Here is a 16,510-nt window from a genome sequence, read left to right on the forward strand (position 1 = left end):
TTTGTCTTTCCGCATGATACTTTTGTATCCCTTCCTGGCTCAGCACTCCATAAACGTTTCCATAAACTCCTTTCTGGGCTCCGGAGAGCCGTGAGCCCGCGGGGGGCACCTCCAGGTGCTCCCCGGACCCCGAATCTGCGTTCGACCAAAACGCGGATAAGGAAACCGCCATTTCGGACCCCGCTATCCACTAAACATTTAACATGGCGGATCGCCGCCGTTCCAATTTTGCCTTGTTCAGTGACTAATTCTAAGTCTATCTGCCATCCCAGTTTCTCTGTTTTGGGCTGCTCCTCCCGGGAAGAAATTAGGTTTGTTTTTAGAACTTCTGTCTTGCAGAGGAACAGCTGATTGTCAAACCGGGGCTCCCCGCTTCTCCGCGGCAGCCCTCGCTCCACGTGGATTCAGGCCGCCTGGGATCTGCAGCAGCCGACCGCAGCGGCCCCGGGGAGGGAGGCCAGATGAGTCCCAGGTCTTGGCTGGGAGATGCAGTTCTCCAAAGGACATTGGCCCGCCTGCCGCCACTCACAGATTCTTTTACGGACTTTTTCTGCCTTCTCTGACTGACTTGGTGCCCTAGCGCCACGGACTTCCTCTATGAACTCCAAACCAGCCGCTTGAAAAGCATGGCCCCCGCTTGTGGGTGCATGCCCTCGTTGCAAAGGATCATACCTCAGGAACTCTGATGATTGCCTTTATTGATTGCTGTGGGGTTTTCTAATAAAACTTTGCTGGGATGGGGATCTTTCCTATGAAATCTATGAATTATGATAGACTGTAAAGAATGTATGTATGAAGTATGTGTAATATGAAATGAAATAAGGTGTATCCTCGCCTCCCCCCTTCCTTGTCTTTCCCCTCTTGAACTTTACCCTATAAAAGAATATGCGACCCGGGGATTACAGTTAAGGAAATTCAATTTCCTTGGAAGGAACTCCATCCATATTGACATTGCATGGAAAATACTGGCAAATCTGTGGCTTTGTCTTTCAGAGTTCAGACAGAAAAAAGCCAGAGATTTTATCAGCCAGAAGCCCGGAAAAACAGACTGATTGCATCAAGTACGGTGTTTGTGCATGCTCCCTTGTGACAAAGGACCCTTTGCCCGCAAGGTTGAAGATCCAGACACCACCCATAGCCACCCTTTTTTGCCTATACACATCTTTTATCAGGACCCAGGAAATCCCTTGTTCTCCCATCCGCCTCCCCTGCTGTGAGCAGACAAAAGGTGTTCAATCAGCTGGCGGACGCCTCCCGGGCGTTCTGCCCCCCTGCGCTGTCAAACCAGAGCCCGCCTCCTGGCCGCTGATTGGACAATCTCTGGAGGCGCTCTGAGGGCTCTGATTGGCCCTCTAGAGGTGGCAGCGGCCGGCGATTGGAGGGGGGGTGGGACCGGCGGCCAAGCCTCCTCCCAGCTGTTCCGGAGCCGGCCAATCAGGACAGAGGGAACTGACAGGAGGCGGGCGGGAGATTCAAACCCGGATTTCTTTGTTCTGACTGTATAAATATGCCTGAAAATTACTGTACTGCATGCTTACTTGAGGATTCATCCCTGTAACGCATCCTTTTCAGCTGAATCGCAAAATAAACGCTTCGGTCGCAGATCTCCTCTTCAGCCTTGGTGAGATTAATTTTCAACGTTTTTGCGTCTTTTTGAATTGGCCTCCGCTGGTCGCTCGCCAAGGTCAGGACCCCATTTGCGGTCCTTTGGGCCTCCCCTCGCTGGGAGAACCCCCCAAAAGAGCTCGATATCACTACTAGGTAGACTAAATTACAAAAATGCAAGCCAAGCTCTGGAAAGGTTCAAGATAAGCAAGTGTGCCTGTAGCTCAGCAGGCCTCAGTGAGAGAAGGCCTCAGGGTGAGAAGGCCTCAGTGAGAGAAGGCCTCAGTGAGAGAAGCCCCAGGTTGGGCACCACAATTTACTCAGGTGTCAATCTCCTGTGTGAAGCTCCTGTGTCTGTTTGTTGTGAGAGGAGGAGGCGGCTCTGTGAGGGCAAAGCTGTTTATCTGCATGAGGAAGAAGCCCAGGAATAGCCTGTTAGGCCAGGACGGACGGAAGGAAGGAAGGAAGGAAGGGGAAGGCCTGTGAGGGTGGGAGGAAAGGGAAGCCCATGGAAAGGGTCCCAAGGTCATACTCCTGAAGGTGGGAAAGGCTGACGCCCGCCTCCCTCAGAAGCAGGACAAGAGGAAGTCTGTGTGGAGGGGAGAGGGAGGGGGCAGAGCCCACTCCACAATATTCCCGAGGGGAGGAGGTGGAGGGAAGGCCCCTTCCCCATGAGATATCTCAAACTGAACTGACTCCACTCTCCCACCTCCATCACTAAGATCTGATCTTAAACCAGTCTTGGCTATGGAGCACCTTCTCATCCAATGCCTACTAAAGGCAATCCACAAGCCTGGCCCCCTTCCCTCCCTCCCTCCCTCCCTCCCTCCTGGGTTGGGCTTCTGTTCTGCTCCCAATTCAGTCTCACTCTCTCTCCCCACCCCCACCCCCACCCCCAATTCTGCCAGGGTCAGACCGCTTTACTTGGAATCCCACCACTGTGTCCACTTCTGGGCACCACAATGGAAGGGAGATGTTGCCTCTAAGGTGGAAAGTGTCCAGAGGAAGATGACTCAAAGGATCAAGGGTCTGGAGAACAAGCCCCATGAGGAGCGGCTGAAAGAGCTGGGCATGTTTAGCCTTAAGAAGAGAAGGCGGAGAGGAGACATGATGAGGGCCAGGGATAATTATGTGAGAGGAACTCACTGGGAGGGAGTAAGCTTCCTTTCTGCTGCCCTGGAGACTAGGACGCAATGGACACAATGGCTTCAAACTACAAGAAAGGAGATTCCATCAGCAACATGTGAAAAAGATCTCGGAGTCTGAGTGCACAACAAGCTGAACATTAGGCAACGGTGTGATGCGCCTGATGGCGGGACCCCCCCCCCCCGCCCAGTAATTGCTCCGCACTGCAGCGGAGAGTTCCGCAGTTCCTGGCCACCAAAAATTGGAAAAATTGGAAAGAACTGGTGTAATGTGACCCAACAGGCAGCTGAAGCTAAGAATGCACTCAGCCTCTCTCGCTTTCCCTCTAGCCCTGACTTTGTATCAACTCTCAAATGGAGGCACTTGAAACTTGCAACTTTTAAACTTTCCCGCTTGACACATTGTATCTTCCCCTGCCTCAAGCTAACTCCATTTTGGTGCCATATTTTTCCATGGTTAATTCTAAGCCTAACTGCTATCTCGCTTTCCCCATTTTGGATCCCTACGCCCGAGAAATAATCATTTTGTTCTAAGTAATATAATTTGACAGGAAACAGCTGGTCGCCAAACTCTGCCGGCTCCACACAAAGCAGCTCATTTTCTCCTTGCTGCCGCTCGTCCCTGCTCAGCCCTGCAGCGGGGGGGGGGGGGGGCTTGTTTTGGATGCCCGCAGGAGGCCCTGGAAAGGGGGCCGAGCAGGAGGCCCAGTCCTTGGACGGGAGACATAGTTCACCAAGGACAGAGCGATGGATTTTGTTGTTTTTCAACTCAGCGCCCATCTGCTGATTCCAGCCTGAAACCATGACTCTCTGCTGCGTGGACTGGACTGTTTGCCACAACCCTGGCCATGAACTTTCTATCAATGCTTGATTTGAACTGCTAGCAACCTCCGTTTCCACACGCCCTTCCTAAGAGCATGGGATTTCTAGTTTGTGTTATAATAAAGATCAAATATTGCAATAAAACTTACTGGGATATGGGCTGGGGATGGGGTTTCCCTTATGAACTGTGTATAAGAAAATATTGTATGAAATGTAACATGTCCCCCTGCCTCTCCTTTGACTTTTGCCCTACAAAAAGTGACCAGAAACTGTTGCAATGCTTGAGGGAAATTCTCTGCTCATCCCTGATTGACTTATCTGCATGGAACAATACCTGTTGATTCCCTCATCTCGCCCTCTGAGCTTGACTAGCAAGAATGAGGAAGTCTACAGAAATCTGGAAAAAAGGATGATTAAATTTACAAAGGACAGCGTTGATCCCTTTTTGAGGTCCACTGTCCGACCCAGTTGTTTCTCCCCCCCAAGCCTGTTTTTCTTCCTCCTCCAAATCCTTCATAACAGGAAAGCCTTTCAAATGATGATTGCCCCTTGCCAGCCAAACAATGGGCTCACATTCCAGCTGGCTGGCAAGTTCCTAATCCCCTCATCTCCTCCATTGCCGGCAGCCATCCTGCCTCCTCTTCCCTGATTCGCCCATCTTGAGAGGTGAGCAGAGGGCGCTCATAGGCCCCCTAGAGGCGGAGAAGCAAACTGATTGGTTCAGAGTGGGGGCGGGCCGCCCAGCCTCCTCCCAGCTGTTTAAATTGTTTTCCTTTGTATTTTTGCTATAAATACGCCTGTATTCTTTGTATTGCTATGCTTGTGGTGGAATGATTCCTGCAATGCATCTGATATCAGCTGAATCGCTAATAAACGCCTCGGTCGCTTGATAAATCTTCTTCCACTTTGGTGAGGTATTATTATTTTTAATACTTTAAACATTTGAGATTGGCTTCGCTGGCCTCACCAAGGTATCCAGGACCCTTTTGGCGCGGTCCTCGGGTTCTCCCTGCTGAAAGTAGCTCGATATCACGCCAACAGCAAAAACAGCAAGGGGACTTTGGGCTGTATGGAGTATATAGGGTCTAGATTAGCAGTTCTTAAAGGGTGCTCTGTGGCTCTTAAAGGGAGCAAAATTGATCCAGCAGAGGCTAGATGGCCATTTGTCAGGGGTGATTTGAATGCAATATTCCTGCTTCTTGGCAGGGGGTTGGACTGGATGGCCCATGAGGTCTCTTCCAACTCTTTGATTCTATGATTCTATGATTCTAAGAAGCAGGAATATTGCATTCAAATCACCCCTGACAGATGGCCATCCAGCCGCTGTTTAAAAGCTTCCAAAGAAGGAGGTCAAAGCCAGCCTGGGTCGGAATGAGCTCCCGACCAAAATTGTGTGGCTTGTTGTTGAACTTTGCAGCCCAAAAAAAAAAGTTGCATCTAGGCAAGGGCCTCGAAAGATTGGGGGTGTGTGTCCTCTCTCTGGGTGACCTCAAAAAGAGGCTGGAGGGCAACCCATGGAGGATGCTGTGTCTGGTGGTGCTGCTTGAAGCAGAATGGGGCCGGACTCCATGACCCAACGGATCAATGGCTTATCGGCTAAAGAACACACACCTCCTCCTCGCAGCCAGTATTGCTTATGTGCTGATGGGCGAATCATCATCAGACCGTGTAGGAATAAACAACCCATGAACCCCCAACAGACTCTTCTGGACTCCCGGGAGGAGCAGACTCCACCACTGAACAGCTCTTCTTCCCATCAGGACAGTCTTTCTCTTGTTTAGGTGAGGCCTGCACAACTGAGCGAGGGTGGAAGACAAGGAGAAGCCGAGTCAAAACACACACAACGCTGTCACTAGGCAGGCACGTGAATGCAATCCTCTCAAAGCCTCCTTCAGCTACACAATGGGACAGACTGTCGGCGGTGGCCGGGAGGGCCTTCGCGCAGTTAAAACTTGTGCGCCAGCTGCGACCATACCTCGTGAAGTCTGACTTGACCATGGTGGTCCACTCCTCTAGACTGGATTACTGCAATGCACTCTACGTGGGGCTACCCTTGAAGACGGCACAGAAACTACAACTTGTCCAACGTTTGGCAGCCAGATTAATAACTGGGGCTAGTTATAGGGAGCGGGCGACTCCCATGTTTAAGGAGCTCCACTGGCTGCCGGTTATTTTCCGGTCCCAATTCAAGGTACAGGTTATCACCTACAAAGCCCTAAACGGTTTGGGACCCGCCTACCTTTGTGACCGTATCTCTCTCTATGTACCAACCCGGGCCCTTCGATCTTCAAGGGAGGCCCTCCTTTCACCCCTACCAATCTCACAAACTCGTCTTGTGGGCACAAGGGAGAGAGCCTTCTCCTCTGTGGCTCCCCAACTTTGGAACACATTACCTGGACTGCTATCAATATGCGGATGACACCCAACTCCTGTTGCACTTGGAGCCTGGAGTAACGTCAATCCCTGACAATTTCACCTTATGCCTGGAGGCTCTGTCGAACTGGCTACGTGCTAGCAGACTGAAGGTGAATCCGGTGAAGACTGAGATCCTGTGGCATGGCCACCCGATAGGTCCGACCCATCCGTTACCTACCTTGATGGCGCTGCTCTATCTCCATCGCCTACCGTTAAGAGCTTGGGTGTCGTTTTGGATTCGCAGCTGACGATGGAGGCTCAGGTCACTGCTGCCAGCAAACAGGCCTTTTTCCATCTACGACAAGCGAGGCAACTGGCACCTTACCTGTCGGATGAGGCTCTGGCAACCGTCATCCATGCCACGGTCACCGTCATCCATGCTAGGCTAGACTATTGTAACGCCTTGTATGTTGGCCTTCCTATTTCGACGACCCGAAAGCTTCGTATTGTCCAGAATACTGCAGCCAGGTTACTCACAAAAATGCCCATGAAATGCCATATAACACCAGTGCTGCGGCATCTACACTGGCTCCCAATTGAGCATCGTGGTTTGTATAAGATGCTGGTCCTGACCTTGAAAACCTTATATGGCCAGGGATGTCCATTGTATCTTAGAGACCTCCTTCTCTCCTTCTCCCATCATCGGAGGTCGCCACGACCATCCCAACACGATTTGCTCTAAATACCGGGTCCTCGGGAAGTGCCCTTGGAAAGCACCAGGCGCAGGTGGGCCTTCCCTGTTCCTGCCCCTCCTGCCTTATGGCGGAATTCCTTATGGCCTCCCTCTTTGAGATGGGCCGTGCGTGACTCAGGGCATTTCATCCTCCTAGCATTTGTGTTTTATCCTGTATAATTTCTGCTATGTAAATCGCCTGGAGCATCTCGGATGGAGGGCGATTAATAAGTAATTAAAGATGATGATGATGATAGTATACAGCTAGATAAATGGCCACCAGACTGGCAATAGCTCAATGGACTGTGAGTATACTGTTTTAATCTTTATGTCTTAATGTTTATGCTTTTAACTGTTATAATTGCTGTTTTGTATTTTATTCTGCGGCATCGAATTGTTGCCAATTGGAAGCCGCCCTGAGTCCCCCCCGTCCCCCCCCCCCCGCGGAGGGGTTGAGAAGGGCGGGGCAAAAGTTTTGGAAATAAACAAATAAATAACCAGGGCAACGAGGAGACTAAAGTTGTGGTGGTATGTGGAACCGAGATATGACGTTGAAAATGTTTTAACTGGAGGCACTTTTTTGAAGGAGGAACTCATGATGACCCCAACGAGAATCCTTTCTTCTGTAGGGGCAAAAGCGATCAAGATAATCCACAAATCCAAAATCCAAGAGCAGATTGCCCCTTCCCAAGGAGGGCGAGGAAGGACACCACGAAAGTTGAATCTTTAAAACTGCAAAATGCTATTTATTGCGCAATAGCTGAAGCAATAGTGACAAACATGCACATGGAAATGCAATCAAGGGGTTTGTCCAACCTAAAGTTGGTTGCATTGATTATTTATGACTTTCATTAAAACAGTTTGATTGGTACATAGAAATCAATCATCTCATTGGTTCCCAAGGACAAATCATTTCATTGGTCTAAGCTAGCTATGCAGTTGTTCATTAGTTGTTTATGATTTTGATTGACATTATAGCACACGTGGGATCCTAACAATGGCACAACTATAACATAACTCTAGTCCATTGTTCTCTGACCATGACTGTATCTTATCTGTGAGTCTGTTGCAAACATGGCTTCAGAGCGACTGGGAAACTGGGGGGTTCTATCTAGCCAACAGCTACCTGGTTTTGTCCAGATATGTTGTTACCCTTGAATAGTAACTTCTTCTTCGGAGCACTGATTTCTCAAACAATCAGCATTTTCTGTGAACAAAGGCCTACTGCAGAAATAGGCCAATATGGCAGTAAATCATGACATATGGGCATTGGGGAAATATATGAAAATTCCCTTTTAAAATCATGTCCCCTCCACTTCCAATATCTTCAGCCGCCTTCTTCTGAGGTAAATCTTCTCCTCAATAAATGGACATGAGTCTTGATTATAAAGAACTGGTCAAGGAGATATTTATTTAAGGATTCACTGACTTGCCTTTTTCTCCCTTCCGCTTTCCCCTGAGCTCACGAGCTAATTCCTAATTTAAAGAGGCCCAACTGACTCTGTAAACACGCAGGCTGAAGACTTAGACCCCCGGGTTCAGGGTCTCCACACACCAGAACCCAACTTCCACTCTTGTCCGCTGACTAAAAGGAACGCTCTCTTTCCAAACGCCTGCCCCGGCCGAGTGGCAGTTAGCTCCGCCCCTTTGGCTTCTCTCACTTGGATACATTCTCACAGCCGGTTCCGTCGCTATGGCAACGCCTCAGCTCAGGCGACACATCACCTGGCCTGCACTTGCATCGTAACATTAATCAACATTTTTGAAACATACATTATAATTAGCTATATCGTTACAGCCTCTAACCAATGGCAGATAGCAAGCCGCGTGGCAGAGAAGGACGGGCACATACAAGCCGCTCCCATCCTTCTCTCCAGATTCCGTCCCTGTCACGCCATCTTCTCTGTTTTCTTAACCCTTTAGATTGTTCTGCTGTGAACACGTGTCTATTCTGAACTGTCTCATGAGACATTGGAGGTGAGTGTCATGCATTCCATCTTTTTCTACATGACAGTCGTGGGGTCACATGAACCCCAAAAAACCATTCTGTGGCTGCCCCCTCCCCTCCCTCCCTGCCGAGGAAGAAGCCCTTCCTTCTCTTCTCAACCTGTGGGTCTCTCCCCAGATGCGTTTTGGCCTTCACCTCCCAGAAATCCTCACAACTGGTCAACTGGCTGGGAGTTCTGGGAGTTGTAGGCCACAACACCTGGGGAGAGACCCACAGGGCGAGACCCACTGCTCTAAGCTAAACACACCCAGCTCTTTTGAGACATTCCCTACAGCCCGTCTCTGGAGATATTCTGGCTTGTCCATATCCGCCTTGAGTTGTGCTGCCCAGAACGGGAGACAGAGCGATTGCAGGTGAGGTCTGAGCAAAGCAGGAGAAAGGAGGCTGTGACTTCCTTGGACGAAGACACCACGTCTCCTCTTGGCACAGCCTGGGATCACATTGGCTTTTGTGGCTGCCACATCACACTCTGGTTTTTCAAAATAGTTTTTATTCAAAGGCAAGAAAGAAAGGCATGTCTATACAAATTACAATATTGGGATTTTTGGAAAGGAATCCTTAACAAACATGAAAGACTGAACAACACACAACGACATAGTAAGAAAACTAATATAACAACCAATCAACACAACTCTTGCCGCACAGGGATTTTTACCTGTATTTACTCACTTTAAATGTTGTTCTATATTTACTCTTTCTAAATATAGTAAACTAAATATAGTAAATGTTTCTAAATAAACTCATTCCTAAAACCCACAATAAACAAATGTCCCCTCATTGTTATAACTTGTGAATTATTAGTGGGTCCCAATCTCATTTCATAGAATCCTTGAGTTGGAAGAGACCTCCTGGGCCATCATCCAGTCCAACCCCATTCTGCCAAGAGGCAGGAACATTGCATTCAAAGCACACCATAAAGATAGCCATCCAGCCTCTGCTCCAAAGCCTCCAAAGAAGGAGCCTCCACCACACTCCCTCCGGGGCAGAGAGTTCCACTGCTGAACAGCTCTCACAGTTAGGAAGTTCTTCCTCATGTTCAGGTGGAATCTCCTGCCTTGTGGTTTGAAGCCATGGCTCCACTGCGTCCTAGTAAACAAAGTTGTTCCTTCCGTGTTTTCCCAAAAATAAGACACTGTCTTATATTTCTTTTTCAAGAAGACATGCTATGGCTTATTTTCAGGGGATGTCTTATTTGTATATCCATGGCCAGGACTCCAGTGCTCAGGTGGAGAGGAGGAGGGGACCCAGGGCTTCGTCCCTCCTTGGATGGGACAGGCGACACCTTCCTCCCTTCCTATCTCAGTCTTTCCTCCACTTTTCCCACACACTTTTCGTACTCCAATCTTCCCCTTTTCTAGTTGCCCCCTTCCTATCCCATTCAGTCTTACTTTTCCAGAGACCCCCTTTCCACCTCACTTTCCCACTTTTCCAAACACTCCTTCCCATTCCAACTATTCCCGCTTCCAGGACTTCTTTCTCACCCTCTTCCCAAGTCAGTCTTTCCCACTTTTTATTATTCATATACGTACAGCATTTCCCCAAAAATGTATACTGTAGTTACAATAAACTATGGCGATAAGTTGATTATTACTGTTGTATTTGTTGTTACGGTTACATTTATTATTGTACTCTATTATTATTATATTTCTTTTACTCTGTTATTATTATTACATTTATTATTTTACTCTATAGCTATTACTACATTTATTTTATTCTGTTAATACTACTGTTTTTCTCTATTTATTTATTTCCGGTATTTCTATCCCATTTCTTCTCAGGACCGCTTACATTTGGCAGCAATTTGATGCCACTACATATAACAAAGAAATATAATAACAATTAAAACAATAAGTAAAACATTCATTAAAACAGTAAAAAACAGCATTGATAGCCGTATCCAGTCAATTCCATATCCAATCTTATCTCTAAAATGCTATCTATGCCTGTTGTCCAAAAGCCTGGTCCCAGAACCACGACTTCAATTTCTTCCTAAATGAGAGGAGGGATGGAGACCATCTTATCTCAGCAGGAAGCAAGTTCCACAGGCAGGGGCCACAGCCAAGAAGGCTCCGTCTCTTGGCCCTGCCAGACGTATTTTCAACACTGGCGGGAGCGAGAGCAGGGTGATCTTAAACTGCGATGATCTTAAACTGCGAGGCGGACGTAGAGGGAGATGTGTTCGGCCAAGTAAGCTGGGCCAGAACCGTACAGGGCTTTATAGGTCAAAACCAGCACTTTGAATTGAGCTCAGAAGTGGATCGGCAGCCAGTGGAGCTGGCACAACAAGGAGATGGTATGCTCCCTGTACGATGCTCCGGTGTATGATCTGGCTGCCGCCCGTTGGACTAGTTGTAATTTCCGAACAGTCTTCAAAGGCAGCCCCGCGTAGAGTGTGTGTTCTTATTATTACATCTATTATTTTACGCTGTCATTGTTGTTATTATTTCACTTATTGTTTTACGCTATTTATTAATACATTTAATAAATTATTCAATTATTATTATTACATTGATTATTTTACCCTATTTATTATTATTGGAAGGATACATTTTATCTCATTAGAATCTTTTAATCGTTTTATCCTGTACATGTGACCCGCCCATTATTATTGTGATTGTGTTTATTGGAATGTTATTTTGCTACTGTGTTTATCTCTCTTTTTTTCTATGTAATTTGATGATGTTGCTTGTTGTTTATGTTTTGGTTTTATTTTGCTGTAATATGTTGTCCGGGCTTGGCCCCATGTAAAGCGCTCCGAGCCCCCACTGGGGAGATGGTGGCGGGGTACAAAGTTTATTATTATTATTATTATTATTATTATTATTATTATTAAAACATGTAATACATCATTCCATTGTTATTATTATTACTACATTTATTATTTTACCCTATTTATTATTATTGGAAGGATACATAAGCACTGAAGGTTAGAATAATGAGTTAATCAGAGTTGGACAGTCTTATCTTAAATTACAGTTTTGTGCAATTATTCAGAAACATTTAACCTATAGATGCCCCAATTAATGTAATTTTATTGCCATCTATTTTTATTTTTATTCTTGAAATTTACCAATAGCTGCTACATTTCCCACCCTCGGCCTATACTCAAGTCAATAAGTTTTCAATTTTTTTTGGTAAAATTAGGTGTCTCTTCTTATATTTGGTCAGCTTATACTCAAGTATATGTGATATGTGACTTCTCCCCTGTGTGGGTTCTTTGATGGATACGCAAATGTCCACTCTGACTGAAGCTCTTTCCACATTCCATGCATTTATGTGGTTTGTCCCCTGTGTGGGTTCTTTGATGGGTGCGCAGATGTCCAATGTGACTGAAGCTCTTTCCACATTCCATGCATTTATGTGGCTTTTCTCCTGTGTGCATTCTTTGATGGGTACGCAGATGTCCACTTTCACTGAAGCTCTTTCCACATTCCATGCATTTATGTGGCTTCTCCCCTGTGTGGGTCCTCTGATGTGTACGCAGACTGTTACTCTGACTGAAGCTCTTTCCACATTCCATGCATTTATGTGGCTTCTCCCCTGTGTGGGTCCTTTGATGGATATGCAGATGTCCTCTCTTACTGAAGCTCTTTCCACATTCCATGCATGTATGTGGCTTTTCTCCTGTGTGAATTCTTTGATGGGTACGCAGATGTCCACTTTCACTGAAGCTCTTTCCACATTCCATGCATTTATGTGGTTTCTCTCCTGTGTGGGTCCTTTGATGGTTACGCAGAGTCCCATTTTCACTAAAGCTCTTTCCACATTCCATGCATGTATGTGGTTTCTCTCCTGTGTGGGTCCTTTGATGGTCACGCAGAGTCCCATTTCGACTGAAGCTCTTTCCACATTCCATGCATTTATGTGGTTTCTCTCCTGTGTGGGTCCTTTGATGGGTACGCAGAGTCCCATTTTGACTGAAGCTCTTTCCACATTCCATGCATTTATGTGACTTCTCCCCTGTGTGGATCCTTTGATGGGAATGCAGATGAGAACTCAGTCTGAAGCTCTTTCCACAAACCATGCATTTATGTGGTTTCTCCCCTGTATGGGTCCTTTGATGATTGCGCAGATTTGCACTCTCACTGAAACTCTTTCCACATTCCATGCATTTATGTGGCTTCTCTCCTGTGTGGATCCTTTGATGGTTACGCAGAGTCCCATTTTCACTGAAGCACTTTCCACATTCCATGCATTTATGTGGTTTCTCCCCTGTGTGGACCCTTTGATGGGAACGCAGCTTTCCACTCCCATTGAAGCTCTTTCCACATTCAATGCATTTATGTAGTTTCTCCCCTGTGTGGGTCCTTTGATGGGTATGCAGATTTGAACTCTGACTGAAGCTCTTTCCACATTCAATGCATTTATGTGGCTTCTCCCCTGTGTGGGTCCTTTGATGGGAATGCAGATGTGAACTCCGACTGAAGTTCTTTCCACATGCCATGCATTTATACGGCTTCTCTCCTGTGTGAGTCCTTTGATGGGTACGCAGATTTGCACTGCGACCAAAGCTATTTCCACATTCAATGCATGTATGTGGTTTCTCCCCTGTGTGAGTTCTTTGATGTTTAGTAAGAGAATTTTTCCCAGTGAAACATTTCCCACAGTCCATAGAATTATGTAACTTCTCCCCTCTGTGTGATTTTGACAAGGAATTGAGGTTTTCCATTCTTTTACAATTATGATTCAAATATTATGCCAGAAGGTCACAGATATGTTTTCCTGATTTCCTCTTCTCAGTCTTAGTATTGCTCTAGTCCATTTGAATAAATAAATTACCAAGGCCCACTGTTTACAGCACAATCCTGCCTTTCCTCCTTGAATACACAGCTATGGAGCTTGAAATATAATTTCTCCAACTTATTTCTTGTGAGTGCCGTGTAATTTCATTCCTGACCTAAGAAGTGTTCTTCTCAAGGTTCATCCAGAGGTCACCTGCCAGAGAAATGAGAGGAAAACCTTATCAGGAGCAGAGCACAGAAAACTCTCCTTGAACAATAAGAACAATAGCTTGGTGCTGTAGCCAATGCCGGAGAAGAAGGGAGAAAGAGCGGTCCTATTGAGAAGAGCCTTTGCCTGCTGAGAAGAACTTTAACACTTGCCCAACAAAGAGCAAGCCCTGCTAAGAGGGGAGAGTGGCCCACGATTCTCTGCAGGAGATTGTTTGCACTGCACTGTGTTAAGAGTGTTACCCAATCTTTGCAAAGGAAGACTTCTAACAATACGGTCAGCGCAGAAAGGGCTCAGGTTGCAAAGCGTTTCCTGCCTAGATCCCACATCCTCACATCCCAACTCAGAACTTGAGTGACCACCTGTACGGGCAGACCATCCCAAGTGATCCGTCTTGGGAGAAAAGACTTCATTTCTTCCAACGCAGGAAAAAATATGTTCCTGCTCCTCTCTTTCCCTGCAGTGCGAGCCCTGCCCCACGTTTCAAAAATCAAGGCACCTGGAGGCATTGAGAGCACATTAGGCTGCAAAGTACCTTGACATATTGCACTCCTACAAAACCTATACCACAAAGGTATGAAACATCAGGCAGAAGAAACAATGAGAAAAACAAAGGAAAATGCAAACTTCTACACTGACCACCAATAAATCAGAGATAGGGATGCAGAAGCACACTCAGCCTAGCAGCAGTACATGAGAGAGCGGCTGTAGAGGAGACGGATGGATGGACCTCTAGTGTTAAAGATGATGTTGTGCTATGGTTCAAGGGGTAGGAGGGAAGGCATCAAGTTCACCGCATCCACTACAGGCCTCTCTTTGGCCCTCAGAGCCCATTTGCAGGGGTTTCATTGAGGATCACCTGCCAGTTGAGCTGAATTTGTCACCTGGGTAGTGCCAGGCTTGTTTCCTAAGCAGGACATTGCATAGCTTGTGCCACCAGGTAAATGGTCCCCCAATTCACCAGAGAGTTTATTGATCACATTGACAAGCACCATGGCTTTCTCTTCACAATAACTGCAGATTGTGGGGCCCACTTTGCCTCCTAGTTTTGGGGAGGGCTCTTCAGTCTCCTGGGAGTACGGCCACCTCTGAGTCCTGCTTGTTGCCCTCCAACGTCTTGGCCCAACTGAGAGCGTCCAGCAGGTGATCCATTAACGTTTGCATTACTGCTTTAAAGGCCAACAAGGTGACGGGTTGGGACTGCTTACCTTTCCTGGGATGGCTCAGAACAGGCTTCTAATTGGCTTCAACTGTTTATTTTAAATAGTGTCAATCTTTAATTTTAATGTGTGCGTTTTTTGGCTTTAAATGATATCCTGTGTTGCTTTTATTGTTAGCAGGAAGCAGGATAGATGAGATGATGATGAAACTCTGTAAATTGCAAGGCTGGGTGTTTGCCTTCTGAACCCCTTTGGCCTTCGCCGACCCTTGCGACCATCCCCTTTGACCCCTGGCATGGTCAGATTGGGCATGGAGGGTCCACGATGCCTGGCCTCGCACAGAAGAGGCACCCGAGCAGGGCAAAGGGACTGGGAGGAGGCACGCAGGGGGAGAAGGAGGTGGAAAGGGGGATTTGAACCCTCTGCCATCTGTAGAGTTGCCTACAAATTTTAAAAAACCACCCCCCCCCCCCCCAAATATATTGGTCAAAAGCGCAATCCATTCTCTGATCCAGATCAAACTGGATTTCCATCTGGCAGGACATTGGCATCCAATTTGGTAAACAATATTGATGTATGGATGTCTAATTAGCAACCATCGTGTTCATTCTGTAAAGGGATTGAGAGATAGAAAGGGATTGCTGGGGGTTGAATCAACTCTGTGCGGTAAACAAAGTTGAGGGGCACTAACTCCAAAGTTTACCCAATAGGTTTTCTATTATTGCTGTTGTTTCAAAGACTGAATGAGTCTCCTTCAGGGTGAGAAGGCAGGCTATAAATGTCATAAATAAATTAATGGGCATCTTTGGGAGTGGTTTGAGTGTGCTTTTCCTTCCTGGCAGAAGGGGGCTGGACTGGATGGCCTCTGGGGTCTTCCAGTGAAATAGTATTGTTAAGTTTATGTTGGTTAACATTCCCCAAAATCAATGAATGAGATGAACGTTCTGAAACTTGGGGGGGGGGGGGGGGCTAACAGTGGTCAATGTGTTCTTCCATTGTTGCAAGTTTCATCCTGACAGCTCAAAAAACGAGGGAGAAAGGGGCCCTGGAAGCTCCTCCCCCTTGTGCAATTACAAAACGAGAACACGACTTAGCCAGTGCGCAGCCCGGCTTGACGCCACATGTGGCACCAGTCCTGCAAGTCACGTGGCCTTCCTCTGCGCATCCAATTTAGTAAAAAATATTGATGTGTGGATGTCTAATTAGAAACATTCGATATTCAAAGACCTCAACTTAGACTTTCAGTTTAGGAATGGCGGCAGACTAAATCATGAAAAGTTCTGTCCGTAGTTGTTAGCAAGATTAGTGCCTCCAACGAGCTCAAAATGAGGACAGGAGTTCACCTGGCTACACAAAAATAAGCCCAGGAGAAGTGTGGACCTTTGCAAACTTGGCAACAGTGGTGTTGATGGGGGAAGGCGTGATGTTTTGGGGGTCTCCTGGGGGATTCCCGCTCCCTAGATCAGTGGTTCTCCACCTGTGTCCCTCCAGGTGTTTTGGCCTACAACTCCTAGAAATCCCAGCCAGTTGACCAGCTGTTAAGATTTCTGGGAGTGGAAGGCCAAAACATCTGGGGACCCCCAGGTTGAGAACCACTGCCCTAGATGGATGGCCACTGGGGGGAAGCAAGGAGGAGAGACGTGCACGCACATAATAGCTGAAGGTGTTTTCATCTCTACTGCCAACCCCCGACCCACTTTCCCAACCTGATGACCTTCCCTCAAAATCTCCT

At 47.0% G+C, this 16,510-nt stretch overlaps 2 protein-coding genes across 3 annotated transcripts in view; both read right to left on the reverse strand.

The window, feature by feature from the left end:
- Nucleotides 1–16,510, reverse strand: part of LOC137096234 (zinc finger protein ZFP2-like) — an 81,792-nt gene that overhangs the window by 42,289 nt on the left and 22,993 nt on the right. The window lies entirely within an intron of this gene.
- Nucleotides 9,142–16,510, reverse strand: part of LOC137096240 (zinc finger protein 91-like) — a 34,127-nt gene continuing 26,758 nt past the window's right edge. Inside the window, exons 4-5 of the mRNA XM_067464994.1 lie at nucleotides 13,654–13,657; nucleotides 9,142–13,124 (exon numbers count right to left, since the gene is read on the reverse strand). Of these exons, the coding sequence (XP_067321095.1) occupies nucleotides 11,844–13,124; nucleotides 13,654–13,657 (1,285 nt within the window). The 3' untranslated portion in view covers nucleotides 9,142–11,843. The remainder of the gene's footprint in view (nucleotides 13,125–13,653; nucleotides 13,658–16,510) is intronic.

Source organism: Anolis sagrei, chromosome 2, assembly GCF_037176765.1.
Source record: "Anolis sagrei isolate rAnoSag1 chromosome 2, rAnoSag1.mat, whole genome shotgun sequence".
Lineage (NCBI taxonomy): Eukaryota > Metazoa > Chordata > Lepidosauria > Squamata > Dactyloidae > Anolis > Anolis sagrei.